This window comes from Pleurodeles waltl, chromosome 1_1, assembly GCF_031143425.1.
Source record: "Pleurodeles waltl isolate 20211129_DDA chromosome 1_1, aPleWal1.hap1.20221129, whole genome shotgun sequence".
In the NCBI taxonomy this organism is placed as follows: Eukaryota; Metazoa; Chordata; class Amphibia; order Caudata; family Salamandridae; genus Pleurodeles; species Pleurodeles waltl.
Window position 1 is genome coordinate 894,427,715 of NC_090436.1, and position 16,534 is coordinate 894,444,248.

Sequence of the window (16,534 nt, forward strand, 5' to 3'; positions counted from 1 at the left end):
ACCACCACTGCCTGCTCCGCCACCTGAACCGCGGCCAGCAGCACCACTTCCAGCAGCGGCAGCCCCAATGGACAGCCGTCCGAGGCTGCAGGTCAAGGCCTGAAGGCTACCACCACCACTGCCTGCACCACCTGCAGCGCAACTGGCATACACTGAACAGCCGTCACCGCCAGAGAGCAGTGTGTACTGGTGACTATATGGGCTGCAGTGCATCCTGGCCCCTGCAAAAGCTGTTGTTGTGACACCCAGGTGAGAGACTGACCTTGCACTCCAAAATATCTGCATCCCAGGGCACAAAGCCCCCTCCAGAACCAGTGGAAGAAGGCATCCACTCAGCCCCTACTTGCAAGGATGAAGCAGACTGGGCACCAGGCCCTCTCCAGAACCAATGGAAGAAACCATCCACTAGAGAGACTGTGGCCTTGCACTCCCCAGGACCAAGCAGTGCGCAAACCCCCCACTAGAAAGACTGTGGCCTTGCACTCCCCAGGACCAAGCAGCAGGCAAACCACCCACTTGTGAGACTGTAGCTTTGCACTCCCCAGGACCAAGCAGTGGGCATGAGCCCCCTCCAGGAGCAGTGGCGTTGTACCATCTTCCGGCTGAGGTGCCCCCCAATTCCCTGTCCCCCTGAGATGCCTGTGTTTTCAACCTGATGCCCCTGCAGTGTTCTCACCGCATTGAGGCAGGAGTCAAGTGTGGCCTTGGCCTATGTGTTTTGGGACAATTTTTGAGTGGGCATTGTCCCTCCTTTTGTATATATTGTACATACTGTTTTTTCTTCATGAACTTATTTCTTAAAATTACAAATATTACACTCATTTTACTCCATTCCTTTTGTCCTTGCGTTATTACAGAGGGCTACGGGGTGTATATGTAATGTTGTTGCATGTGTTTGTGTGTATAGTGTTGGGGGTGAGAGTGGGGGTGGGGGTGGGGGTGTTGCGTGTGTGTGTCACTCTCTTTTTCCTCCTCCTCCCCTGTGTGCAGTACTCACTGTGGTCGTTGTCGTCAGCGTTCATGTTCCTGGTGTATGAGAAAATACACCAGCATGAGGAACACCTGCAGCTCGGGCTCCATGGCATCCTGGTTCTTTCTTGAGTGTCGAGAGGGGAGTCGTTTCCCTTCTGTGTTCTGTTTCCGCCGTGCTTTTGATGGCGTTGGTACCGCCCCAGAAAAGGTGGCAGATGGGCGGGTTGTAATGCAGTGGGCGGTACATTGTCTTCCGCCTGGCTGTTGGCGGTTACCGCTGCGGTGTTTGTTGCTACCGCCGTGGTGGTCAGGTGTGTTAAAGTGGCTGTATCTGCTGGCGGTTTCCGCTGTGTTCAGGATTCCAATTTTTTTTTTACCGCCGGTATTGCCGCCACTTTATCACCAACCGCCATGGTTGTAAAGAGGGCCATAGTGTTAGACAGTGGAACAAGGTGTTGGTGGCCCGACAGGACTTTAAGCATAGCAAGACCCCATGAAGATATCCTCCTGCTCAATAACAGAAATTTAGATTTTACCCCAGCTTCAAACAGGTCTGCAAGTCATCACTATACTTATTGTGTTCAGCACCTTGATGAGAAAGACTTCTAAAGACGGATAGACGTATCCCATGTCAGCCAAGGAGTACAGCAGTGTGTACCAGATGTTTCAATAAGTCTTAAGGGCCAATTACAGGCTGTAGGGTAGGACTTTGAATTTCCAACAGACATTTTCCACGATCAACTTCTTGAACTTGAAAAGAATGTTGCGACCTGAGATTTGGAACTACGTAGCATCAAGGTTAAGTAAACCTACATATACTGCCTACCTCTGAGGGAGTTACTATCTTGAAAGACTGTTCCTTATGAGTTTCTTGAGGTTGAAGATTATCCTAATGCCTTTATATGTGTGTGCACTTTTGAAATATCACAATTTGCTTTCTTGCTTCATATCAGTCGCTGTTCTAGGTCCCCTTTGCACTCCAGTGTATGGACGGCCTCATCCAATAATGCATATGCTTTTGGATCTTTCAAAAGGGTAATGGAGCTGGGGGTACATAATTTCCTAATGAACTCTAGCCGGTCAATAAGATGTTCTTGTTACATGTCCCTAGACTGGACTTCTGATGTGTAGTTGGTGGGATCATCAAGAGTTTTGGTTTCCCCTGTGAAGATATTGCTAGGCATTACCATTAGAAGGGGACTGAAATAATGCAAACATATTAGCCTGATCTGCTGCAACCCTATCTGTAAAGCTACAAAAGTCAACAGGTTTGTTCCAGGAAGGGCTTTCCAAGGACTTTGCTCTGTCAATATTTATCTTTGCTTGTAGGGAAGCATAAACCTTTTTGTTGATCTGACACCTGCTAAATGACCAACTTATTTGGCGCTCTGGATTTCAACATCCCAGCTAAATCTTAATTTGAGTCAGACTTTTCTTTACATTACATAATCATGACACGTGGTGCAAGCCTGAGTCTGCTAACTACAATGATTCTATGTTTTGTAAGGAAGTCAATCTATCTCCCTTCAGAATCTTATTTTCCTCATCTTGCTTGTCATCAGAGATGGATGATGTAGTGCAATGTGTCTTTCTCTCCTCACCCTTGGTGGAAACAAAGGCAATCAGACTGGAATCATAAACATCTTATGGTGGCAACAATACCGCAGAGTTTGGCTAGGACCATGTATGGACCAACTGCTGCCTCCCCAACATGGGAAAGGATAAGGAAGGGACAATCATGCATCAAAATAATGTAGGTAAGATCCTTAAGCTGGTCCCTTAAATGGAGGAACACTTGGGAGGGGTAGGAGGTGCTGACTGAGCCAGTAAGCACAATAGAGATACTTTTTCCAATCTTAAAGGGCAGTTGAACCTCTTTACAATTAAAGACTGGAGAGCTGCAGACAGATTTGCTGCTTTGCCAGGAGCTTTGCAATACAGTAGTGAGAGGGATGGAATAAGAGTGACATCTGCCAGACACAGTGAACATGGTCAGCAAGCTGGTGGGATCCTCACAGTGCCTTCAGGTCAGAGTAAAGATGTAGAATGGAGGGTGCATAGCAAACATTTGAGAATTGTGGCTATCCCAGAATGGAGAAAAAGGTTCTCATCATTAACACTTTTAAATACTGGCTTAAAAAATTACTTCTGCCAGAGAAGCAGTCCTCCTGCTTTGCCGTGGAGTGAGCTCAGGGATCCCTGAGGCAAGGGGGGGGGGCACCTCCTGGCCCCAGTGTCTCATCTTCTGAATTATAAGAACCATGACAATATTTATGTGTGTTTTGCCGAATGGATGAGATAAAATGTTGGTCTTCCTGAGTCATGCATTTTCCGAAACAAAACTTTTATCAAAAGCGGAACTCCATTGAGGCAGTTAAGCAGAGAGCGATGCATCTGGAAAATGGATGGCTACTTTGAGAGTTGTGGAAGGTAATTAATTGGATGCAAATCTCATCCAGGGTTTAAATGCATATGGTGGTTTACACATTTTTTCAAAGAGCACGGTCATGAAATTAATTTTTGAAACAGCGATACTTCAGGTGTACCACCTGCAGGTGAATTATGGAAACAGGCCAAAAATGCAAAAAATACCAAAAATAAGGTCAGACAGTCCTGCTAGCAAACAATGGGGGGGTAGGTGGGCAAGCTGTGAAGTGATTAGAGCCTCTGAAAAAACATTGTGATCCTAGAGCTCTAGGTTTGTTAATCAGTGAAATGTTAAAAACTATGCAATGAGAATGTTTGTGTCGATTACTATAAATATTATAATGATGAACATGTATTAATGACTTCACATTTAGCAATAAACCCTTAATTGAATAGGCAAGAGATTCACAGTGGAATTCTAAATGTACCATACATTTGTATATGGATACAATAAACTGTTTATTAGGAGTCATATGAACATCAATTGATGATGATGAGTTTCCTTGTGCACTAAACTGAGAGTCAAAAGTAAAAAAAGAAAAAAATAGTAATAATTTAATGCTCACATCTAACGTAAAAGCAAACTGTTTTTTATATTTCCAAATATTCACTCACTTTGTAATCCTTTGTCCCCAAATGGACACTGTGGTAAAGACAGGTTCTCCAAAGATGATGATGTAGCCAGCCCCTTCAATGAAAAACAATTCTATTTAAAACTAATGTTTAAATTAAATGTTAAAAATGCACGTGATGACTTCTTTAGACAAGAGTTTGCTCCTGTAAACTGAACTGATATCTGCTTAAAACAGCATTCAAAATAACAAGGTTTAAGTAATCTCTGGCAAAGTGACTGATACAAACAATAAGAAAAAAAGTGTATATACAATCAAGGCAGAAAGAGGTAATTTGAGCTTTAGAATTCTTAATAGGGCAGATGACAATACATCCACATTCCAATAAGAGTATTATTAAAAAAAGATAGGGTATCAATTTTCAATACATTTGTATCATCCAGTTACCTATGCAAGAACCAGGATACTCAATCTGCTATTGAAGGAGCCAGAATTGCAACTCTTTTCACAAAGAAAATCTCCTGCATGCAGAGTCAATTTTATCTTCCCTTGTTCTAGAGTGTATAAAAAGTTGTTCTTTCCTTTGTTTGAAAGGGGCGGGTCACAGAGAATAAATTAAATTAAGGGCTTACAAATCAAGAAGAGCACAGTGTGAACACAGCTATGCAGCAAAGATTCCTGAGATGCATTCAAGTTGCTGGTTCAAATGCCAGGAAAGTGCACTCAGTTTATCGTTCCTTTATAGTCAATAAAATAAGTGTTACTTATTTTGTAAACTTTATGCACTTTTCTATTGCACAAAGAACACCCTGGTGTCAGGCTAAGAGCTTTACAATGATGAACAACAGACATCTTTACAATAAACAGGTCAATATTAAGCATATTTATTTATTTGCAGTTTAATAAATTGTGCAGGAGACCCACCAAGCTAACATAGCATTTTACAGGTTACCCTATACAACAGGATTAACATAAAATAATAATATTACATAGTATGTCAAAATGAGTCATAAATGAATCATAACTGAGTCAAAGTGGAGATAACCTGAATGAAGAAGAGTCCAGGATACAAATCAAGAATTTGATGACTCAGCAGTTGCGACAGCAACTAGATATTCTCAATCCAAATAAAACTAATTTACAATCCCATTTAGAAGTGGCTTTGGAATAATGATGCTTTGAGGTTTTGTTTGAAGATGCTAAAGAAAGATCTTCCTGATGACGGAGGCTACAAAGTTCCAGATTAGAGGGCCACTCTATGATACGGACTGTTTTAAGAATTTTTGAGGGTTGTTGGTCCTAGAAGGAGGAAATCTGCACTTGGCAGCAAACGGAATACTCCCAGAACATTCCCCAGAGAAATTGTCAGTCTACTAGATGTGCTGGAGAACATTTGTGCATAGCTCTACGTATAATACATGTCGGTTTGGATATGTTCCTTATTTCCAAGGGAAGCCAGTTCAGGGTGTGTGGTACTTTGGTGACATGGTCAGATCTTCTGGTTCCTCTAATCAGTTGAGGGGCTACTTTTAACGGAGAATTGAGTTTTAGGGATGTCAGGAAAAAGAAAATTGCCATAGCTAATCCTAGAGAACAAAGGAGCTTGAACAGCAGGTGTGAAGTCTGATGCAGGGTTGAGGGGCTATTTCTCAGAGGAGTCTACATTCCTGTGAGCAACATACAGTAAGTAATAGTCTAGATGGCAGGGAGGTGCAGTTCCAGACACTTAAGGCACTTTGCGAGAAGACCTGTGAAAGAGTCCTTTTCTTTTTGAAAGGGGGGATTTCAAGTAGGAGGTGGTCTTCACTTCAGAGCACTTGGAAGCATCCGGGTCTAATCATTTTTTGAATGAGTTAGTACCAGATTGTGAAGATCTGGGAACAATGCATACTGCTTCGAAGATTTTTCAAGTTCCTACTGAGATCCATTTCAGGGTCAACAATGTTGGGCAAATATGGCCATACTATCAAGTGCATGAAGTTAATCTAGCGGCTGCATGTAGGATTGTCTTCTGCTGGGTCAGGTGAACTTTGGCCAGGCCAAGTGCAATAAGCTGCCGTAGTCTATTCTAAACAGTACTAGAGAATAAACAACTGTTAAAAGGTCTTAATTCCTCTCAGCAACATGAACTGATACCAAGCACTTAGCACCAGTGTGCTACTGTGGACTTATTTACATTTTTGTGAAGCCTGAAGAACAGCGGTTTACCAACATAACTTGACAGAACTACAAAATGAGTATGGTTGTATAATATTGTAAACTACCACTTATATTGAAATGTGTATTAATCTCTTGTGGAAAAGTAAGAAAATGTATCTGCCACATAGATTGCAGTTGGTTGCTCAAATCAAATTGTTTACGTTGAAGGCCATGGTCTAGGAGATCATAGTGTTTACTATCTGCACAGAAGATTTAAACTGATCCATGTGCTCAGATATCCTGAAGGTAGCGCCAAGAAATGTGTTTCAATCTTCCCTAGTAAGTGTAAAGTTGTGAAAATACTTAACTGTATTGTCTGATTTTTAGTTCACAACCTGCTGAAACTACAAGTCATCCTCATCCTAACTGTGGCTTCTGTGCTTTGTGTCTGGTTTTACATCAAAAGGTATATGTACTATCATAAAACTGCTCTCAAACAAACTGCAGTCACTGAAAGGTTTTTTGGCTCCTACAATGATGTATACTGCTATTTGATATTTTCAGTTAACCAGCTAAATACTTGGAAGGAACTCCATGCTCAATAAATCATTGGCAAAAGAAATACACTAGAAATATTCAAATGGAAAACGATAGAACAGGATAAACATATGACCTTGGTTTAAAAGAAGTACATTAAGGTACTTCCAGAGAGATGTTCTGCATTTATAATTTGCAAAGAAAAAAAGCAAACCCGCAATATGCTGAAAAAAAGCTATGTTCAAGCTTTCCTAAAATGCTATTTGTACAAATAAAATGGGTTGGGAGAGCGGTTATGATTCTGTGCAGGCAGGTGGTACCTACATATTCTTTACAGTGACACACCAGTTTAACTTATGGAAAGAATGGCATAGCGAAAGACTACTATAATCCAGTTACAGGCACAGACAAATGTTGTATGGGAACAAAAATGCATTAAGACATTTTTGTGGCAATGACCTTCTTTTACAGCACATACATCTGCCCATCGTCTCTAGAATTAGTCATGACTCCCCTATGAACCCTTGAGGCAACTCGTGGAAAGATTTACCTTAAAGAAACACATTCTTTCAGAGGGAAGTGTTGGGGTTTGTGTGAGTAGAATGTGTGGCTCAGACTGTTTACTGTTCTTAAGACACTTAATAAAAAGGGTGCTTTAGGAAAAGTTCTAATGTTGGCAGTGTTTCTGCCTATCGAGTAACACTAGTGGGTCTGTGTTTTTGAGATGCTGAATAAACTGCTCCTTTCAGCTACCTTGGCATGTAAGATTGTTTTTTTATTATTATAAAACGTTATCCAAATAGGGTTTCCCTGCGCTATGGCATCAGAAAGGGACAAGTGACACTAACAGGATTAAAATACCCAGGACTTCAAGTTCCTTCAAAAGAAGGTCCAAGAGGGGCAGTTTCTCATGTGCACGGGTAGAGTGTTCCAGAACTTACGCCCCAGAAACTAAAAGGAACATCCTCCTATATGGGCTAGTCTGTCTTTGAGACATGTGCAGAGTACCTAGTTGCTCGATCACAGAGAGCACGAGGGCTGGTAGGGGAGCACTAATTCTTGAAGGTGTCTCGGGTCGGTGCCAGACCTACCCTTGTGTATGTAACACAGTGTCTTAAACTGTATCTTTTATTTCACCATGAGCCAGTGTAGTTCTCGGAGTAAGCATGGCACAGAGGTACGTCTCTGGAGTCGGTATAATACCCTAGCAGGAGAATTCTGTTTTACTTGCAGAAGTCTGATGAAAGCCCTCCCTATCTCCAGGTAAAGGATGTTCCCGTAGTCTAATCTTGAGAGGATCAGGCCTTGGATGACTGACCTTTGGGCTGAGAAAGGAAGCATCCAAATAATCTTTCTCAGCCGCTTAAGGGCCGCAAAACAGGTCAAAACTATCTTGGTAGCTTGAGGTTTCATAGACAAATTCTTGTCCAGCACACAGCCTATGCTCTGAACTTTAGGGACCGGTTGGGGAAGGGAGCCTAAGGACAGTGGTGTGGGTCCCAAAGTAGGGGGTTCTTAGCTAGCACCATTACCTCAGTCTTCTCGTCATTAAGTTTTTGAGTTAAAATTCCTCCTTGTAGAGGCTTGAGTCAACAAAGGCCAAAGGCATCCAAATTGTGTCCCTGAGCAGTTGACAAAGAAAAGATAATTTTGGTGTCATCAGCGCAAAGGAGAACAGGGTAAGAACACAGCTCTCAATCAAGTCTTCAAAGAGCAGATGTAGATAATGAAGAGCTTTGGGCTCAAGGCTGATCCCTGAGGGACACCTGAAGTGAGAGCATAAGATTTTGATGAGGAACAGGCAGAGAAGACTTGGATTCAGAAAGGACATCCAGGACACCGTTATCCCTTGGACCCCCAGGCCCTCATTCTTTCCAGAAGAGTAGCATGTGACGCAGTATCGAAAGTCCCACTAAGATCGAGTGAGTGAGGGCAGCAGCTTTTCTGCCCTAGTCCAGGAGCCATCTCAGATGTTCTGTGACACCCAGGAAGGCAGTTTCGGTACTATGGCCTGCTCTAATGCCTGACTAATATGGGTGCAAGTAATTATGGGAGTCCACAAAGGAGGTCAATTCTGTATTCATATGTTTCTCCAGAATTTTGTAAAGATTGGAAAGCACTGAAATCAGTCTAAAATTGTACCAGCTGGAAGGGTTTGACTATTCTTTTATAGGAGAGGAACAACCATAGCATGTTTCCACATACAACAGTCAGCATGCCATTTCAGTCACACAAATACGGTTTGTCTATTTTCTCCCAAGTTTGGAATTTGTCCTAGTCTAAAAAAAAAACCCATTAAAGTTCTACTTCTCTCAGATTCCAGGCAGGAAACACAATAATAAAGGAGACAAAAATGCATGGTTTTCCATTGCCAGAAGTATAGATTTGCTGTGGGAATAGTTACTTTGAAATCATGATTCTTCTCAAAGGCCTGTAGAAGCACATAAAGGTCTAAAAAACGAAATAAGAACACAGAGAATACATGTGAACTATCTGAATTTTTGTAACAGGATTGTAACATTTTTACTCATGCTGAGCCAGCTAGTCTGTGTACATCAGACGCATATGCAAGGTTTTCATATGTACAATAAAAAGACAAAACAAAAACCTGCCAACCGAGTCATCTGCTAGGTGTTACAGGTGCACTGTCTCACAGTCAGTCAGTTCAGTGTAAAACATATTAGCAGGCAAGCTCCAAAGGTAACATTGTATATTATAAAGAAGAAGAAGAAAGCAAGTTTTCACAAAACCGGAAAAATCATTTCAAACTGTGACCCTTGACCTACAATGGATAACGCAATTGCTTGATAAAAAGTTGCCTGATAGGACCGGATCAATCAATTGTAGGCATTACGCATAACCAATTTGGTAATGATGAAAATCAAGTTTAGATGAATTATAAAATCATTGAACTTACAAAATAAGAATAAGTCAAAGAAAGAATTGAAAATGCATTCATGTTCTAAATGCAAAATTATAATGATGCAAATCAGATAATTCCCAAACCTCACCTTTGTTAAAGCTATTAGATCTCGTTCTCTTAAGGGAAGCCCTTGTATTTCAAGATGTTTAAGAGCACTTGATACAGAAAGGCAGCTTCTGATGGCTTTGCATAATTGAAAAGTCATTTCCCTAGATCGTATTGCCGGAGTACGTCTTCGGAAATGTGCTGTATATCGCTCCTCGCCTGTTATTAATTTAAAAAAAAAAACAACAACACCTAAAAACAGTACCTTTATGACGCACAACATTTCTGGTTGGAGGAAATCATTGTGTAAATCACAAAATATCTTACAAAATTACCGGTCTAAAAGCAATAAAAGGACTAACTGACACCACGGATGCAGAAATTGCAAATAAGAGCACTGAGTCAACAATGATGTATTACTTAAGACAGCATGGTTAGGATGAGAATTAAAAAGAAACAATCGAACGAAGGAAAGAAAGGGCTGCGGAAAATAATTATACATTTCCTTAAGGCACCAGAATTACACATTGGCTAATCGCTGCCTGCAATCCTTTAAATGACAACATATAAACATCCTAATGTTCAAATGCCCAACACCTATGCAGTCACTTTTCTGTCATGACACTAGTAGATTCACAGATACAATAAAGTACCTATAAGACACCATCTGTCTGCTTAGTTTGCCTAGGTGGGGACTACCCACCAGGTGAATAAACAGCACTTTGACAAATAGTGATTCAAAAAGTTAGATTTCTAGTTCAGGTTACCAAAGTGAGAGCCTGGTTGATACTTTATTGTACAGCGTCCATTCACTGTCCGTTTCATGATGCTCATAAACCAAGTTGCTAACCTTCAGTCTATAATTTTTTAAAGGGTCTTACTGATTTTGGTTTTATAAGGAATAAACAGAACAAAGAGTGAATGTATTGTCCTGGGTTGTGCTCGCAATCCATGCTTATAGAGCTATGGCTCTAACAAACTACATGCAATGATATCAACGAAACAGTGCAATTTAATTAGGCTGCCCCTTTTTCAGTGTATTTTGTAAGAATGTCAGTGGTTTTTTCTCACTGTTTATCAAACCTTTTGAAATATGTGCTTATCGGTGTTGATTCTGCTGCCTGACCCCCGAAATCGATAATTGTGTTGTCCCAGTGTTTAAGAACTTGTTTTTGCAGCAATGGTTACAAATCACATATTTCATTTAAAGAAGTGAAAGAAGGTATGTAATGTCTTCCCATTGGCAGTCTGTCTAATGGAGTTATGCTAGACTGTTTTAAGCATAGAAAGTCAGTGTATTGCAATCAAACTCACATCTCATTACCTCTCATGCTCACTATGTTAAGACTGTCTGTAGTACATGGCTATTCATGTTTTTAAAAAAAGTAAGAGTGCTATATTCAAATGGTTTAATAAGCAAATTCCGGAACAACTACTCCTTATTGAATATTATGACATTGTAGGGTTGGTCAACGGCATAGCAACTTCTAAAACTTTTAACATTTGAATTACACTGTATTAATTTGTAGTCCTGTATTCCAAGACACCTGACATTTGATGCTTTACGAATACCTGCCACAGCTTTTCTGAATTCTTTCCCTGGCTACAGTAAGGGGGTCCTGCTGCAGTGTGGATATTTATAGCATTCAAGTGTCCCCATGGCAAATTGGTCACTTGAAGTCAGTCCTAACCTTTTAACAGACATTACAATGTATTCAGGGACTTGAAATGACTATGTAACTATGACCAGTAAATAACAGTGCCCAGACCCCTGCCCAATGAATTTTACCAGAGACCAGTCCTCCAACCAGTCAAGACCGTCACTGACCTGGCTCCAGCGGCTTGACGCTCTCGACCTACCTCCAGGCTCTCTCTGCTCCCTGTCCCACCTCTTGCTCTTTTCCAGAGGATGGGGGAGTCATCTGACAAATATCTGGTGAGTTATGAGATTTCAATCACTGTTTGTGCTACGTCCCCAGAGACAAAACAATAGTCCAGTCAACTGTGGGTGCCCGCTGCAGGGGTATAGCAGGAGTACTGTTTCTCTTGGGGGTGTCTGTCTCTCCAGATATCAAAGAGGTGTAGTTCACCAATTAAGTCTCGCAAACATCAGTCAGTTGGGGTTTGGTATGCAGTTTGGAAGGGTATCAGTCCAAAGTGCCATCCACGATGCAATTAAAGTCTCCCGCCGATATAGTGCCAGTGGTAAGATAGGGTAAGGTAGCCACTGCGAACCATATTAGGTGCATAAACAAACACTGACTAAACAGACTTCTCGGCCATTTAGGGTGCCATATAGTACAATATACCAACGCTCTGGATCCAGGACATGGCCCCTGGTGAAGAAAGGGTACACCAGGAGCCTCCAAATCAGTACTCGTCTGGCATAGCTAGAGTATGAGATGGCATATAGTTGGCAGGGTATACAGTCCTCCCCATATGTGAGTTTTCTGTAGGAATGCTACGGACACCTTATAGCGATATGCATAAACCCTCCTACGCTGTTCAAGCTGGGCAATACCTCAGACATACCATGACATAAGCTTATTGACCTGTTCTGCCACATGTGTTTAGTGGTAATCCTACCCCTCCATCCGAGTGAAACTGCCTCACGTCTGGCACATCTATAGAAGTCTCAGCCAGGAGCTGCAACCGGGTTTGTGGTGCACAAGAACATTTTAAAATGTTAAAAACTGAACTTTTACCCAACACCCCCCACCCCGTGGGCAGCTATGCTAGAACCTTCCCCTCAGCTACACGCTAGTTGAGGGCCAGCCACGGCAGCCCCATTTTCCAAACACAAAAAATCAAAAACAGTAAACACAGTTAAATTCTATGCTATGCTCGAGGTGAGGACTCAGGAAAGTGTGCGAGCCAAAAACTCAAGCTCCCTCACTGTGTCTACCCTGCTGTTCTCTAAATCTACCCATCAATATATCAGTACTGCTAAGTGAATAAACAAAATGTGCCATGAGCCTTGATCCACCTTACCCGGTTTTTACAGCTTGAAAATGATCATTACTCCTGTTAGAAATGGGGTCTTTGGTTGACAGTCAGGTTACCCCATGTTCAAGCAAGGACCCTCACTCTAGTCAGGGTAAAAGAGAATCACCCCCAGCTAACCCTTGCTTGCCCCCTTGGTATCTTGGCAGAGCAGTAGGCTTAACTTCAGAGTGCAAGGTGTAAAGTATTTGTACCAACACAAACACAGTAACTTAATGAAAACACTACAAAATGACAACACCAGTTTAGAATAGGAAATATTTATCTAAACAAAACAAGACCAAAACGACAAAAATCCGACATACACAAGTCAAGTTATGAATTTTTAAAGATTAAACTCAAAAATAGCGCTTAGAAACACAAAATGCTTCAATGAGGTGTTAACACGGCATCGTGACGGAGTCCTTCCCAACAAGCCGACAGAAGCGGCGCCGGACACGGAGTCGCGTAGACCCCCCAAGTACAGTACCTTTGGTGAAGAGTGGAAACAAGTTGATGCGCGAAGTCGGTGATCGCAGCGTCTGTGCGAAACGTTGAATCCGCGCACTTCGAGCGGAGTCGGTCACGACGTGGTGCAGCGACTTCCAGGGAGTCGCGGACTTCAGCGGGGCTGCAGCGGCCTCGGGCCTGCGAAGGTCGTCGCGTTCCAGCGAAGATCACGGAGTCGGTTGCAGGCGGCGTCACCGGATTCAGCAGCGGCGTCGGTCCGAAGTCGATTTCGTTGGATTTCCACCAGCTTTCCTTTCAAGGGCCCAGGGACTGGATAGGGCACCACTTGTCAGAGCAGGAGTCTCTCCAGAGACTCTAGGTGCTGGCAGAGAGAAGTCTTTGCTGTCCCTGAGACTTCAAACAACAGGAGGCAAGCTCTAAATCAAGCCCTTGGAGATTTCTTCACAAGATGGAAGGCACACAAAGTCCAGTCTTTGCCCTCTTACTCTGGCAGAAGCAGCAACTGCAGGATAGCTCCACAAAGCACAGTCACAGGCAGGGCAGCACTTCTCCTCAGCTCTTCAGCTCTTCTCCAGGCAGAGGTTCCTCTTGTTTCCAGAAGTGTTCTAAAGTCTGTGGTTTTGGGTGCCCTTCTTATTCCCAATTTCCCCTTTGAAGTAGGCCTACTTCAAAGTAAAGTCTCTTTTGAACGTGAAATCCTGCCTTGCCCAGGCCAGGCCCCAGCCACCCACCAGGGGGTCGGAGACGGCATTGTGTGAGGACAGGCACAGCCCTTTCAGGTGTAAGTGACCACTCCTCCCCTCCCTCCTAGCACAGATGGCTCATCAGGATATGCAGGCTACACCCCAGCTCCCTTTGTGTCACTGTCTAGTGTGAGGTGCAACCAGCCCAACTGTCAAACTGACCCAGACAGGGAATCCACAAACAGGCAGAATCACAGAAACGGTATAAGCAAGAAAATGCCCACTTTCTAAAAGTGGCATTTTCAAACACAATCTTAAAATCAACTTTACTAAAAGTTTTAATTTTAAATTGTGAGCTCAGAGACCCCAAACTCCACATGTCTATCTGCTCCCAAATGGTATCTACACTTTAATCAGATTTAAAGGTAGCCCCCATGTTAACCTATCAGAGGGACAGGCCTTTGCAACAGTGAAAAACGAATTTAGCAATATTTCACTGTCAGGACATATAAACCACATTACTATATGTCCTACCTTAACCATACACTGCACCCTGCCCTTGGGGCTACATAGGGCCTACCTTAGGGGTGTCTGACATGTAAGAAAAGGGGAGGTTTAGGCCTGGCAAGTGGGTATACTTGCCAAGTCGAATTTACAGTTAAAACTGCACACACAGACACTGCAATGGCAGGTTTGAGACATGATTACAGAGCTACGTATGTGGGTGGCACAACCAGTGCTGCAGGCCCACTAGTAGCATTTGATTTACAGGCCCTGGCACCTCTAGTGCACTTTACTAGGGACTTACTAGTAAACCAAATATGCCAATCATGGATAAGCCAATTACATACACATTTTGTAAAGTAGCACTTGCACTTTAGCACTGGTTAGCAGCGGTAAAGTGCCCAGAGTAACAAAAACAGCAAAATCAGAGTCCAGCACACATCAACAACCTGGGGAACAGAGGCAAAAAGTTAAGGGAGACCACCCCAAGGATGAAAAGTCTAACAACTCCTGAGAAGATTAAAGGGCAGGCAGAAATGATTCCAGTGCAATCAGCCACAGGGATCACTATTGTCACATCAACAGACATTTATCTCCAAGTCCCCCAGTGTACTCACAAATGGTCATGTAAAACCCCAGAAACACCCCCATGCCTGTGCTGTCTCTGGCCGTGCCAGGGTCACTGGGACATCTTACAAAAGAGTCTATAGAGTCTGGGCCCACATCCTTAGCCTGGAGCGTGCCATCTTGACAAACCAAGATCTTGTCTGATGGTCGACCATCATCAAGACTTCTACACCATCTGTCTCGGTGTATTTGGCGGTTGCAGTTCCTGACTTTTCATGCGCCAGGGTGTCCAACCAGTCACTGGCTTCTTCAGAACTAAAAAAGAACAGCACTGTCCCTCCATGCTGGACCCGAGAGCATGTCTGGAAAGAGCAGGCTGCATTTCAAATTCAAGTCTCTTATACGCTTTTTGATGGCTATAAAGGTTTTTCTCTGTTCCTGCACTTTCTATGCATAGTCAGGAAAGACAGAAATGGGACCCCCTTGGAACACAGGGGCTCCTGTACATGGACCCATTGAAGGATGGTGTTGCAGTCCTGGAAGTTAAACAGGTGGGATACTATCGCTCTTGGAGGGGGCTCAAGGTTTAGGCATGGGAGCAAGTGCCCTGAGGTCCCTTCAAAACGTGAAGAACTTGGTCTTTACAGGAGTAGACACTGCAGTTAGTTTCTGGAAGTCAGAGACCATGGGGCGCAGTTCGTGGACTTTTTGCTGTAGGGTGTCAGCTATTCCATAACAGCTACTCGGTCTGGTACCTTTCGAAGGTCCATCCGGAGTAAGTTTACGTCTGGGGCGAACAAGTCTATCTTGTTGACCATCTCTGTTTGGGAACCTTGGATTGCCACCTTTAAAACCCCCAGTGACTGGCCAGGGTCCGGTGACCCGTCCATCTGCTGTAATGTGTGGGAACAGTTAAAGATTTTGTTGGTTTGCGCTGGCTTGGAACCATTTTCCTTCACCATGATGGCAGGGGTCCTTGAGGTGCCCCAGCTAATCAACTATGCAGAAGCTGAGCAGGGTTTAGTGGTTTTGCTAGGGCATCTCACTTGGGACAGGACCAACAGATTGTAGTAGATGCTGTCAGCCCTACAACACCTCAGGAATCATCCGGAGGAGGAAACTTGTGGGTGGTGATGGTTGTGGTAGTGGGGGAGGGGAGGGGTGGAATGGACAAAAGAGGGGTGGATGCAACTGCATGCACGTGGTTTGCATCAAACAGGTAGGAGGACATCAGGACCTCCCCTTCACCATCTATGTTCCCAGGGCGCACTTTCCTTCAGAGGGGGGGGGATGTGCACCTGGATGTTAAGCTATATGGCCTGAGCCTTGCAGATTCAATGTGGTACAGTCTCAGCGCCCCCCCACGTATCAGGAGAGTTGTCCAGGGGACAACACAAATAGACTACACAGCCATCACGAGCATGCGGCTCAGTTAGATGTCACTGGGTGGATCGCCTATAATTGGGTGAATCTCCAGCGCAATACCAGGCTCTTCCCTACAGTGGGCCTCAAGTTAACCCAGCAAAGTCTGAGGAATGGAAATTATAGTTCATCGTGCCATTTCAAGCCCTCTGGGCGGCCCTCACTAGCACAGCCAGCAATCCTAGCACAGTATCTTTATGTAGCAGGGCACCCAGGTATCAGACTTGACTACACGCCCCCCTTACACAGGTTAGGTGTGAGATATGGTTGGGCCCCCAGTTGCACTCCAC

The 16,534-nt window shown here is 43.5% G+C and overlaps 1 protein-coding gene across 1 annotated transcript in view; it reads right to left on the reverse strand.

Annotated features, from left to right (window-relative positions):
* CEP78 (centrosomal protein 78) overlaps positions 1-16,534 on the reverse strand; it is a 462,742-nt gene that overhangs the window by 431,075 nt on the left and 15,133 nt on the right. Inside the window, exons 3-4 of the mRNA XM_069230075.1 lie at positions 9,659-9,834; positions 4,015-4,087 (exon numbers count right to left, since the gene is read on the reverse strand). Coding sequence (XP_069086176.1) covers positions 4,015-4,087; positions 9,659-9,834 — 249 coding nt within the window. The remainder of the gene's footprint in view (positions 1-4,014; positions 4,088-9,658; positions 9,835-16,534) is intronic.